The 13,772-nt window shown below is 37.7% G+C and overlaps 2 protein-coding genes across 2 annotated transcripts; one reads left to right on the top strand and one right to left on the bottom strand.

Annotated features, from left to right (window-relative positions):
- Nucleotides 1-264: 264 nt before the first annotated feature.
- Nucleotides 265-8,814, bottom strand: LOC118241691. Its single transcript, XM_035528104.1, has 4 exons — nucleotides 8,741-8,814; nucleotides 7,793-8,113; nucleotides 6,790-6,942; nucleotides 265-380 (listed from the first exon to the last, which is right to left on the bottom strand). The coding sequence occupies exons 1-4, from the start codon at nucleotides 8,787-8,789 to the stop codon at nucleotides 265-267; spliced, it is 639 nt and encodes a 212-aa protein (XP_035383997.1). The 5' UTR covers nucleotides 8,790-8,814.
- A 1,100-nt stretch (nucleotides 8,815-9,914) lies between these two features.
- On the top strand, nucleotides 9,915-13,007 carry LOC113586718. The gene is made up of 4 exons (XM_035528752.1): nucleotides 9,915-10,205; nucleotides 10,591-10,653; nucleotides 10,903-11,205; nucleotides 12,375-13,007. Exons 2-4 carry the CDS (start codon nucleotides 10,596-10,598, stop codon nucleotides 12,746-12,748), a joined length of 735 nt encoding a protein of 244 aa, XP_035384645.1. The 5' UTR covers nucleotides 9,915-10,205; nucleotides 10,591-10,595; the 3' UTR covers nucleotides 12,749-13,007.
- Nucleotides 13,008-13,772: the final 765 nt, after the last annotated feature.

The following is a 13,772-nucleotide window of genomic DNA, read 5'->3' as shown; positions in this document are numbered from 1 at the left end:
CAAACAAACTGTCGAGGGCTTAACTGCATGCAATATGTGTATAATTTTTATTTAAAATGTAAAAGGTGTTTGTGTGTGTATACAAGAAATGAAATATTATCAAACTGAACTATTTTGCCAATGTGCAATGCAGATGAATTGTGAATTATGCTCTTAAAATGACTTGAACCAAAACCAGTCCATCAGGTCTAAGAGTGGAGAGTTTAAATAATTTAGTAACTTGTTATTTAGCAGTTTCTCTTTGATATGGACAGTGATGAATGCCTACAACATGAGGATCAGCATTACAGAATACAGCAATGTCTTCAGCAGACACACAGATGCACCATCAAGGGGAGACACTGCATGCTGCTGTGTGTTGCCGCTTGTTGTGCTGCTACCTGTTGCACTCACGCTGGAACAGCCTAACACGAGCTTCCCCTTTTCACATTCTCGACTGACGTTAACCTACTTCATCCGAGTAAGTTCCCACTCTCTCACATGTTGTGTGTGGTTATTTTTGTCCTGACGAGTAGACAAAACCGTCTGTCTCGACAGTTGCTAGTGATTTGTAGGCTAATGTGGTTTATCTAACTTTGCTGTGCCTGAGTCTTTTAGCTGCGGCGGCTGCAATGTGTATTCTGGGGTTTATCAGTGTTGTTCATCATTGGATTATTAACGTCTCCGAAGCGTTTTCATTACTTAACATGGCAATTGCCTATACTGCTCCCGAACTGCTTCATCTTAAGGACAGACACTACAGGCTTCCTCCTGTAGTGTTTTTAACTGTCAATGTAATGGTGTGTATGGGTAGTCGAAGTGGTCAAGGGGAGGGCCTACTTTGTCCATGGCTATCCTGCTAAAAGAAACATCTACTATTGGTAGGCTAATCATAGGGGCCCTTTCACCTTTCTTGACTGGTGCTGTGAGTTAGCACTTTGGGAAAGATTTGGAGCATTCTATGATGTCCAGGTACTGTCTTGGCCAGTAGAACCTATTAGCAATCCTTGCCACTGTCCTCTGCTGACCTGCATGGATTAGTGTGTCCCATCTCTAAAACCTTGTCCCTTAAGCTTACCAATTGGTCACCTGTGTGTGTAAAGTCTATTCTCCCTGACAAAAAAAACCCAAAAACTTCTCTTTATCTGATGTACCACTTATTTCTGCCTTGTTAATGACTTTGTTAAACAGGGCTTTTAACATATCGTCCTGCTTCTGCAACTCTGATATACTGCCTGGTACTGGATTGGTATCAGCACATCTGGGGTCCTGTAACTGTTGTTTAATGACAGTGCCTCTCACCTCCTCCTGTCTTTTTGTCTTTTTTGTTTTTCTTTCCTTACAGTGTTGTGCAAAAGGTAAAATGTCCAAGGGGTTGTCTGGTTGTCCCTGTCCTATGGTTTGTGACCTAGTTACAACCCTGACGTCTACTGCTTCTTTATGTTTCTATAGTAGATCTACTAGTACTGGCATATCTCTGCCTAGTATGACTGGATAAGGGGCCGCCTACATTACCCCTACTGTCAAGAGGTACTGCTGCCCTTCTATTTCTACCTGTAGATCTGCTGTGGGATATTCCCTTTCCTCCCCATGTATGCACTTTATTCTGACACTATTAGTACCCAAGCTGTCATGGCCTCTGATGCAACGTTGTGTGACTAATGTCTGGCTTGAACCTTACTCTACTAGCGCTCTGTATACCTTATTGTTTTTGTTTTTTTTACCGGTATAACAGTGTCTGAATTAAATAAGTGTTCTCGTGTCCTAGGCCTTGGTGTGTAACATGAGGGTATGCTTCCTAATCCATGTTTGATGCAATTTGTATCTTAGCGGCCTGCCTGTCTACAGCTAAAACATATTAGGGGTGATTTCTTTGTAGTTTTGCAGAGTACTGGTTGACTGCATTGCAGTAGGGGTGTTTTCTGGGGGATGTTCTACAGTGGTATTTGAAGTTTTCAGCTTAGGACCATTCCCATTGTACTTCCCCACAAACTTACTAACTGGGCTATGGTTGGGGCGCCGTTGTCCTAGCTGGTAGCTTTGGGGGCTTGTTCGTGCAGCGATATATGACTCGGCTAGCTCAGCTGATTGTCTGGATGATGTTCAGTTGCGCTCTTGGATCCATGTTCTTAATTCTGGGTTGATGAATTCCATGAACTGTTCTAGAAAGAGGGTGTCATTGATTTCTTCTTTTGTGTGTTGTTTTGGTGTCTTCCACTTTTCATATAGATCTTTGAGTCTTGATTGATGCTCTTTTGGTGACTTGCTGCTTGGAACCACCTTTGAACGAAACCTAAGTCTGCAGGTTTCTTCGTTGATTTTGAATTTTCGTAAAATGGCATCTTTGACTTTCTTGTAGTCATTGAATTGTTCACTGCTCAAGCTTTCCCACTCATTAGAGGAATGAGATGCAGAGTCCAATCTTCATACGGCCATCTGCATGCATGTGCTATTCTTTCGAAAGTTGTCAGGTAGTGCTCTATGTCCTCCTTTTCCTGTAGAGGAAACATCTTAGGACCTGTCCAGCTCATACATTCAATTCAATATTCCTCATACAACAACATTATTGTCATCAGTTATGATGCTATATTTTCTTTGTTCATTATTTCACCTTGTACATACAGTAAACCCACTGAAATCTAAAGTAACTGTGCAAAACAGTTAGATCTTACAACAGGTAAAACCTCAATACCCAGAGTTACCACCTAGGAGCTTGGCTAAAGACTGAGTGACCGGCTCACTGGGCCTTTTATAGGTCTAGCACAGCTGTTGCGCATCAAGCGTCAGTAGTAGCGTGTCTGACTCGAGGCCTCCCTCTGGTGGCCGGAGGGGGCCTCGGCCTGGTGCCAACCCTTAAAATTTGGATTTGGAAGTTGGATAAACATGGACCACCTTCTACCGTGTACAGTGTGGTAAGGAAGTCAACACAGCCTTCAGGAAGTGAAGAATCTAGTGGGACCACACCAAATACCTTATACCAGGTTAATATTCTGACAATGTGATTTGTTAAATACGCTGAATAATGCAGAAACAAAATTTTAGATTTTTAATTTATTTTGATTTCCAGAGTCTTTTGTGAATGTTTCTGTTGCCATTTGAGTTACACAGTTTAAAGAAATACAGTAATAGCTATATAAACAACTATAAACTCATTTCAGTGTAGATATTATCTTGAAATAATGATATTATCTTGAAATAATGCTGTTTGGTTTGATTGAAACTGGCAGTTATAGAGTTAAACAGAATATGTTGATGACATATTACAAACTGGATTTAATGTTAATTTTACATTCCATAAGAACAGTAGATGGCATTTGAAATTGGCAGTTAGATGTCATTTGCAGTTGTCTGACCTTAATATATAAATATAATATACTGATTATTTTAAAAAAAATAATTTTTTAATGATATTTGTATGTATTGCGGAATGACCAGAGTAGTAAGGGAAAACGTTAAAAATTAGACATATTAAAAACACTATTGCAAGTATCCATCTACTGCAAGTATTTTCATCGACTGCAATTAGACATTCTTTTTTTTTCATTATTAGCCATTTGAATGGACTGTTGCTTTTCTAGGCATTACGGGTGCAATGGGACAGGCATTAAACATATCGTTTGAAACATATTAATGTAACATTTGCACTAAAGGTCACTGATTTCCCCAAATTGGTAATGTTTGTATTTTTGTTAGTGCTGTTATACCAATAACAGGTTAAATATGTCAAACTATTATCTCCTGACTATAAGTGCTATATGGTTTTGTTTTTGTTTTGGTTGTGTTTCTGTCTCCACCCTAGTCTCTTGTTTTAATGATTATATTTTAAATAACCAGATTTGCCTTTTACTGCATTTCAGTGTATGTATGTAGCAGCCATGAATTTCAGTTTCTTGTAGCTTCTATATTTAATGCAAAGTATACTTTGCTACATCATTCTAGAAGCTAGAAATTCAAGTGCATGTGACCAGCACTGATGACACCAGTGTGGTTTTACAAACAATAAGAAGAAACAAAACGTCTGACACTGGTGTATGGGAAGAATGTTTAATTTCCAAGATGCTTCATTCTGCCTGAGAAAACCTGCAAATTACAAACATTTTAAAAATACAGTTAATGCTGTCACTTCTTTACTGTTTAAACTCTGGGCGGGACAATGTGATAATTAGGAAAGTGGTAATTATTGGTGATTCTTTTATGCTGCCTCCTTGTGATCATGTACAAGCAAGACACATAGGAAAGACATTTCTGAAATTATTTATGCTACAGTGAATAAAGTCAATAAATAGTTATACTACTGCTCATTTGGTCATAAACAATGGAATCATTTTTGAATATAAATTTCATGGCCATTATCTGTTACAAAAATCTTTCCAATTCATATAAAAGTGGATTTATTTCCATCCCATTTAATTTGTTAAGGACAAAAATAGCTGTTAATGTCATGAGGTATAGAATTGTCATACATTTTATCATTTAATAATGGATTGCTCCACGTAGGCCAAGGTATTAAAGCAGCCTAGAAAACAACCTGAGCAACCAGTGCAGACTTGCTGTACAGCATTCGTTTGATTTGACTGAAATCTCTCAGGTTTCATAATGCCTTCGTCAAAGAAACACTTAAATCACAGACAGAGATCAGAAGTTTTATCACTTTCATTTTATCCCTGGAATTTCCATGCATGAGAGCAGCCAATTCAATCTCTACTGCTTAACTGCCACAAAACACCCAACTTACACCTGCCACTGGCTCTGGTCAACATTACTAAAACACATACAGTACCAAACACCAGTAGCAAACACTGGAAGATGCATAAGACACACATTTTTAGCTTAACTTTTTAACCTCCTGAATACCCCATAAACAAGTTTGACTCCACACCTCTCTTCCAAGAAGAAGTGCAAGAATGGGGGAAAAAGAATATAGGTTAGTGCAGCTTTATTGATTGGCATTGGGAATTTATTGGTATGCCTTTATTGGTAGTCAAAGAGATTGTGCATGTTGTTTGAGTTTACATATATCTCCCAGTGTTTAATGTAAAGAGGGTTTAATTGAAATGCCTTCCTCCTGTTGGGATTGTAATGTGATTAGGTAATGCAGCAGAGCCTTGCTCTGGGGAAATATCACAATGGTAGATTAAAGGAGTCACCTTTTTTCAGTCTCATGTACTGTGTGTTTGTGTGTGTTTATATTTCCTCTTGCTTGTGTTTGTTTTAGCTGAGACAAATTTGCATGTACACATGAGAGCAATATATATTTTCAAATAAATAATGGAGTTCTATTCTATGGCAGTTTTTATCCTTTCATTCATTACTTCCAACTAAATTTTTGTTTAATAAACCAGATGATATGCATAAAAATAATGCTGAGATTATATAATGCATAGTAATGCAGGTGCATTCAAACTTCTGACCAGTAATATATTAGAAGTTGAAGCATGAGGCTGTCACATGCATGGCTGCTGTGAATGCAGTTAATCTTGTGGGTAGCTGAAGTCACTTAGGAACAGCACTTGCTGCATTACAATTGTTAGGACCCTATTATCTGCACCTTTCAGGAGCTCCGAATCTAGGCCCACAAAAGGGCGCAACATAAAAAAAACACGGAGACGCACTGTATGGGATTTTCAGTGATGTATTGTTGGTGTTCTTGTTATACAGGAACAAAACACATACAGAATATATACACAGCATAAACTAAACCTAAACTGGAGTGTTTCTTCAGGGTGGGATTTACACCATCCCAACAAACAAAACAAATCTACTAGAGAAGATTCAATCATTCTTCCCTAAAACAAAACAAAACAAAAAATAAATACAATCACTCTTCCCTCAACTCCTTATCACAAAAACATAAATACAACAACAAAGCAAAAAGAACATGGCACCCACCCCTACGACTCCAAACAATAAGAAACAAAACAATACTCAATAATTGACAGTCAAATAACTGTATATAACTCTTAGTGGTCCTCAGTGGACACTGGCTATAACAACTCAATCCTGCTAATAGAGAAGCATTTCATGTAATTACTCGAGGCCTTGTGCACAAAGCCGCTAAAGATCGGGTACATCTCAAAGGCTCTATCTAAGAGCCAAGCTGGACAGCAAGTGATAGCTCATAAGGCCCTATTCACAGAACCAGAGACACAAAAACAGGACAGTCAACTTTAACACCTCAATCTCAAAAAGAGTCTACCACAGGCAGTAATTGTACCAACACACAGCAATACAGAGCAGCGTCTACCATGGCACACGAGGGGTCTACTGGACAAGACGCCCCGGGCCTACACATTTGCGATGCAGATCTTTAACAGGGCATTAATTGTCCCTTTAACCGTCTGTATCTGTGACAATGTCATCTCGACAGTTCACTGGTTCTTGGTGCACCCTCTTGTGAGTAACCTGAAAAACAAATTCTAACATCACAACACGAAGACCAACTCAAAAAAAAGTCCCAAGGATGTAACAAAAATGTAATATCAGAGCAAGAGCGACTTGCAGAAAATGCAGAAACATTCAGCACCACATCCTTCTGGTCTAATGACCATGCACTGCGAAGAGGCGTTTCTGAAAATTGCTGCAGCACCAAACCATCCATGGGACATTGCGTGCCATAGTATATGTATAGTTTTTATTCAAAATGTAAAAGGTGTGTGTGTATACACATAAAAATACATATATAATAAAGCTGAATTATTGTAAATGTGTAATGCAGTTTAACTGTATTTTTTGTATGTTTTGCTGTTAAAATAAGAGTATTTAACCAAAGTCTGTCCATCTGGTCTGCGAGTGGAGAGTTTAAATAATTTTATTTAAGATTGGTCATTTTTCTAAGATCCTTATTGAGCAGTCTCTCTCTGATGTGGACAGTGATGACTGCCGACAACATCAGGATCAGTGTTACAGTGCACAACACTGTCTTCAACAGGCACACAGACCCACTAGCAGGCGGAGACACTGCATCTGAAACATACACAATGCCCATTATTACCGTGTGTAGTGCATGATTCCATTTTTAGTGAGAAACAGAAGGCACCTCAGATTTCAGTTCAGACTTACAGTTAGATGATTCATTCTTATATAAGAAAAAGTCTCTCTCATGAGATATAGTACATCCTCTCAGTAATCAATTATAAAATTTATACAGATGGAAAAGGCCATTTCTAAAACTGGTTTAAGTAAGATTTAAACAAAAAGAAGTTAGTCTGTGAGTTACCATGATTTTGTTTTAGGAAGTTTTAGTTGACTGTTAACATCCTGCTTGTTGATGGCTAGATGAGCATCTGAGGTGAGATTGTGGTCAGTGCAGCCTAGAGCCACTTGCACGACTGCACGATATGTGTTTTTAACACATATCAGTGTACCATATGTAGTGTACTAGTGGTCTAAAATGTTTATCTCCCTTGTAGCACAGGTGATATGATGTCTGGAAAGAACATTTCCTTCACCAGATTAGGGCTGTTAAACTGTTTGTCTTAAATGCATGTCCATAACACTTCCTGAAGTGATTTGAGCAATCAGATTTAAACATCTTGAGTGCATTTACACTTGCATTTTATGTGGATATTCCCTATCTGGATATAATCCTGATATTCAAGATGCATGAAATATGTCAAAGAAACGTTGACAGTAGCACATATGCACTGTGTATCCAAAAAAAGAGGTCCAAACAAAAAAGTGTATTTTAGCTTGTTATTCACCCAAATAATAATTGATTTGAATGCGAGGCCCTAATGTCTTTTTTAAACATTTTGAAGTGAGAAGAATTATATGGTAGAGCGAAAGGAGAAAGTGGAAATTGAATAAAACCAACCCAGGACAGTGAGGTTGTATCTAGTGATGTCTGTAACTTTCAGACCACTGGCCTCTGCTGTGTAGATGCCACTGTCTGTCTTGCGCAGTTTCTTCAGTGTCAGAGAGAAGGTTTCCTTACTGATCTCCACTCTGTCCCCATACACCTCTGAGACTACCGTGTCAACGTACGTTTGCATATATGTCACGATGTTCACTGATGAGTTAAGCTCAGAACGGAATCTCCAGTAGAAGGTGGTAAAGTCGGTGGAATTGGGGAGCTGCGTTGCCATGTGGACGGAGGCACCTACAGGAGCACACACTGACCGCTCAGCACACAGGGCTATGAGCACCAACAAAACAAGAACAGGAAGATGAAAATGTTAGTGAGATCATCAGTCTGTAATATACAAAAATGTTTTTGACCATTTTTTCCCCCTCCCAACTAGTTTTCTAAAAGAGATATTGGCAAACATTTTTGCTAAGATAAAAAATTATTATATCAACATCTGGAAAATTATGTGATTAAAAAAAGAAAAAAAATGCAGTTGGACTGGACTTCACAATTTTTACTTGAAAAAATATCCAAATATAAAATGTCCAAATATAAACTGAATAATTGTGTCTGTAAAAAATGTTAGATGTACTGCTAAAATAGTTTCGCATGCAGTCATTTTGAATTATGTGATATGATTCTGCTACAGCATCAGTTTACTGCGTAACTCCTCTTAACCACCCTTGAACACGGGAACAAAGCTGCCAGCTCAGATTCGTTGGTTGCTGTGTTTATTTTCTTGTTTGTTTTATTTGTTTATTTATTCGGATTTTTTTCTGCCACACGATTCGCAGCTTTTTCATGCCAGATAGTAGAAAATTATTAATGTACCTATTCTAATACTTTTAATGTATATGAAGATACATGTAATATTATAGTATTAATATAGTATATTGATATAATATAGTAACTTACCTCTAGATGAAGTAAAGGCACATAGTCCAAGTATCATCAGAATAAACATCTTTCAGGTCTGTCTGAATAGATGATTTTTAGAAGGAAGATGAAAGTTTTTACCTGCAGGATTTCCTGATTCACACTTTTTCTGGGGCTGATGTTGTTTGACTGAGGTTGGGTTTTTCCAGGAAAACGTACTGCACACAAGTAGTTAAATCCAAAATGTGTTTTGATTGCAAATGTTAATAGGTCTGAACTACCTGATTTGTCTCAGTAGTCTCTTTCCAACATTTTGTAGTCGTTTAGTCATCCACTCTTTCTTTAATAGAACAATGGAGTTTGCTGTGTATCCTCTGCTAGGGGTTGATCCTTAAATGTACATTTCAAATAATCTGAAAGACATTCAGTTATGGTTCAGGTCTGGGCTTTGTGCTGGCCAGTCACGTCCTGACATTGTTGTCAGTTAGTGGGTGCTTTATGACATGGGATAGTATTATTCTGAAACACCCTGTACCAGTGCCAAACGCTCTCTGAATTCCCACTGTATATGTGCAATATAAATCAGCTTCTGCTGTTTTGCCTGATTCACCGGCTGTTTTGTTGAACTCATGGATCTGGCGGGTCATGCAGAGCAACCCAACTGAAAACACTCACACATTCCAAACCTCACTGTTGTCTACACAGCTACATAGATGCGTGTAAGTGTGTAAACACAAGTCTTCTTTTTCAGATTCCATAGTACTGCCATATGCACCACAAATATCATCCATCTCAGTACATACACAGTCATAAACGCTTCCAGACTCACCCTCTCTGACCTCACTCAACAGACCACTGTTCATGTAAATGCTATAATCACTGTCCTCTTTAACATATGTGTTCACCGTGTGACCTTCCAGCGGCACAGAGCTTGTACTGTTTCTGTTTCTGCGTGTGTTCATATAAATGCTGTTAGAAGGAACACTTTCGCTGTTTGAGTGAAGACATATCGGTCGTCTCTCTCTCGCTCTCTTATCATCACAGTCTGTGTCAGGTGAAACAATACTGTAGTCATCCTCATGGTAATACACAGTAGTTTTCAACTCTGGAGCACCATCTGAAGAATCTTGGTCAGAGTGACCCACAGTGGTGTGGCCATGGTGATGTTACGACAGCAGTGTGATGTGTATGTTTTGCGGTGTTGAAACTGCAGTCTTTACCAATTTGTCGTGTGTCAATTTTTTTCCCCGTGCACAAAGAGAAAACATCAAAACAAACAGATTAATACATCTGTATAGACAGCACAAACACACATTCTGTTATGAATCATTCTGTAGGCTTTCATCACAAAATGAAAACACTGGACAAACACTGGACATGGGCTAGCATGAATGGCACAAGAGTTTAATTCTGAACAAATAGGAAACACACCCAAACCAAACCTTCGTGAGTGTGCTGTGAACGGAAGGGGCATCTTGAGACAGGACGTCGCATTTTGGTGGACGTAAGCATAATGTTCAACCATAGCTTTTGTTGAATTAAGTGTTAAAATCGTGACAAAATGAGTTCTGAATGAATATCCATATCTAAGGTATATAAAAGCTCCTTTTTCTAAATTATGTATAAGTATATATAATTCTGTCTTAGACATTGTGGTTTTATCATGAAAATGAAAGTTAAAATGTCAACTTTTGAATTCCTAAATGCCAGTCATAATAATCAAAAATGTACTGAAACCAGTGGTTTAAAATTAGTTCATAAAAAAGTAAAATGTATGATTTTGTCTTAAATGTTTGACCAAAAAAAAGAAAAAGACAACACATACCATGATGATGTAATGACATCTTTTGATATTTTGCTGACACAATCATAAATTCATTTCTGTCTAGTCAGTATGGCTGGCATCTGGAGGTGTACGGCTCTCTGTCTGCTCATGTTGCACACCGGCACAGGTACAGTGTATTCTGTAATATCAACAATTCCTCTTAATTTGTATGAGTATTATAAATTTGTTGACTGGGAATTAGAGTTTGATTTTTGACGTTGATTTAAACAAATGTGAGACACTCATGTGCTAATCATCAGTATTCAGATTCTAAATAAATTAACAAATAACTTTGACTTAACTACACAGTAGTCTGAGAAGTAAAAAGCAGAAAAAAGAAGTGAATTAGCCTGTGCTTTCATGTGTGCGCTTCCAGTGCCCCATGGCCAGCTGGCTCTTTATGTCCAAGAGCAAGCTTCAGTTCAGTTTGTCATTCCCAAGCAAGAAAGACAATTTCTCATACTGGATTGGATACACAGAGCAGAGCATGTAGTTGTGTCTTACAACCACAAGCACAAAGATATTGTGAAGAAACCTTGGGACAATGTGGAATTTAACATGGAAACATTTGCTCTGACTCTGAAGAATGTACAGAAGAATCAAAGTGGAGACTATGTGGCCAAAATGCGTACTAGTTCCACAAATCAAATTGTTGCTCACTACAGAATATTTGTGCAAGGTATGATTTTTTTTTTTTTTATATTATTTATGTTCTAAACAGAGCAGTTACTGTTGTGATGTTTCTAAATTACTTATTTAAAGCACTGGAGAATAATAATATCACATTAATATGGATGGGAGAGGACTTGCTCATGGTAGTACATTAATGAATAAAGTCTAACACTAATACAGCTAATATATGTACAGTTATAGTACAGTTAATGTATGTACAAGAGTGTGGTGATACCTTAGTATGCTCTCAGCAGTTTCATGCATGTAATCAGCAATTAGGTGAAAAAAAAAACCAACATATTTTTGCAATTGCTGCGTTGGTCTTTGTCAGAAGCTTCTCTTTTCAGAACTGGAAAATGAAAAAATAGAACCACTAAAGGCACAATTACTTGTGAAAGTTCTTAGGGACTTTCCACTCTTTCAGCACACTTACTTCTCATTTCCGGTAGATATTTTCTCATTACAAAATGTAAGGCTCTCCTGTGTGTGATGGACTTATACAAGTGCAGTTTCTGCATGTAGACATAACTGATTTAAATGTCAATCACAAAATCTATCTTTCTTGGAAAGAACATGTAGTGAAGGATAAATTTAGTAGAACAAAGTAGAACAAAGCCCCATGAAAGCTGCTTTATTGACTACTACTGGAGTATGTCCACAACATATGTAATCAAAACAGCTTATCTGGTTCTTAATCACAAATGTTCATAGCAATGGTAAGTGATTTTACCGCTACAGGGAAATCCATACTGTCTTGCAAAAAGACAAAATGATGATTCAATACTGAAGACATAAAGATCACTCACAGTGAGGGGTCTGAGAAGAGATGACACCTGGCTTCACTGTGGACCGAACAGATGATAATTTCTCTGTCAATTTATTCATACTCTGCCTATGATCATTTGTAGACTCTTTCATTAATGTCCTATATGTTTTATAGATTTTACACGTTTTACTAAGGTTCTTTATATATGTTATGTGTTTATGTTAACAAGGTTCGTTAATTAGCATAGTTAATCATTAATGATTAGGAGGAAGAGTAAGAAGAATAAGATTAATATGCCTATGCACTATGCAGTCTATGTTTAGGGAAACAAATCTATTGGTATACAGTCTGTTTCTTACCTGGCATATATTACATATTCCATTACAAATGGGCTTTATCATATATTTCAGCTCCAGTCGAGGCTCCTGTTCTGACTGCCCTTTCTAAGCAGTCTAGGGGTGACGACTGTAACGTGACAGTGACCTGCAGAGGTCATGACCTCTTGCTCCAGTCAAACTGCAACAACATGACCTGTTTTCCACAGAGCATGATCTCTTCAGCAGTGTCCAGCCTCACTGTATCTGTTAAAAGTGGCTTTATTGTTTGCAACCACAGCAACCAAGTCAGCTGGAAGAATGTCACAGAAACGTTAGACCTGCTGTGTCCTCCTTTTGAAGGTAACAATGTGGACACAATTACAGTGCACTGTCTGTTAAGAAAAACGTTACAACATATCATCAATTTAAGACTACAGGAAATTGCAGTTGGCTACACTGCCCATTGATATAAAGACCCATCTTTACAAAGGGATAAAGAATTATTTGAAATTAGTTTATTAATTTTTATAAAAAATTGTATAAAATAGTTTTTACGCAAACGGGAACTGCTGCTTACAAAATAGTGAGTCTACATTCATCTCGTTAATTCCTTAGCTTACTTTGTCTTCTCCAACAGTTAGCCAATCAGCTTTTTAATCAGATATTTGTGAATACATTGCGACCATTTAACCACCATCAGGATGTCTTATATTAATAATACATTAACATATTATATTACTAAATTAACTTTCCACAGGTCAAGTCGCAGTTACCCAATTTATGTGCGTTTTCATTTTAAACCACATGTAAACCCTTTACAAGGGCAGTCAAACTGTAAAGTGGTACTGATACAACCAATGTGTTACTTATGTAGGTAGGAAATAGGACACTAATAGCAGCAGAACCTGTGTGGGAGAAAGTATTCGGACAATCTTCTAGAGTTTTAGATATTAAACTAAACTTGAACGGCAGTGCTAGTGAAGGTGAAAGTCATATTAACCCACAAGATCCAACGACAGAGAGAAAACATTGGAGCATATTCACAGGAGTAGGTTTTCCACAAAGAGAGTCTCCATCAGCAGCCAAGTACAAAAGTGCTTGAATCCTATTATGAAAGACATTTCTCAACTTACAAACAGTATTTTCTCTTAATAAAAGTTTTACTAAAATTTAAATGCTAACATCCATCAGACAATAATAACTAACTTTTATTTCCAGACAATGTCGAGCACAACAAGGAAGAAGAAACCAATCTTTTGGGAATTTTTGGAATACCGGTCATTGTCACTGCGCTGGTGATCATTGCATGTGTAGGCCTTCTGTGAGTGTGAAAAAAGGTACAGTAACAGTATTGCTACTTACCAAAGTTTTTCACATGCTCCAACATACGAACACTGTGCATGAATGTGACTAATAGAAGAAACACAGCAGTATATGACCATGGGGAGATCTTGTCTGCCTACTTTGTTGTACAGGTTTCACTTCTACAAA

Source organism: Electrophorus electricus, chromosome 7, assembly GCF_013358815.1.
Source record: "Electrophorus electricus isolate fEleEle1 chromosome 7, fEleEle1.pri, whole genome shotgun sequence".
Classification (NCBI taxonomy): domain Eukaryota; kingdom Metazoa; phylum Chordata; class Actinopteri; order Gymnotiformes; family Gymnotidae; genus Electrophorus; species Electrophorus electricus.
The sequence above is the reverse complement of the archived record's forward strand: the minus strand, read 5'-3'. Positions and strand labels throughout refer to the sequence as shown.

Coding starts and splice junctions, on each gene's coding strand:
- LOC118241691 (XM_035528104.1), bottom strand. CDS start 8,789: ATGTTTATTCTGATGATACTTGGACTATGTGCCTTTACTTCATCTAGA. Junction 6,943..7,792: donor ATACAACCTCACTGTCCTGG/GTTGGTTTTATT, acceptor TGTATGTTTCAG/ATGCAGTGTCTCCGCCTGCT. Junction 381..6,789: donor AAAAATGACCAATCTTAAAT/AAAATTATTTAA, acceptor TGAGTGCAACAG/GTAGCAGCACAACAAGCGGC.
- LOC113586718 (XM_035528752.1), top strand. CDS start 10,596: ATGGCTGGCATCTGGAGGTGTACGGCTCTCTGTCTGCTCATGTTGCAC. Junction 10,654..10,902: donor CATGTTGCACACCGGCACAG/GTACAGTGTATT, acceptor GTGCGCTTCCAG/TGCCCCATGGCCAGCTGGCT. Junction 11,206..12,374: donor CTACAGAATATTTGTGCAAG/GTATGATTTTTT, acceptor CATATATTTCAG/CTCCAGTCGAGGCTCCTGTT.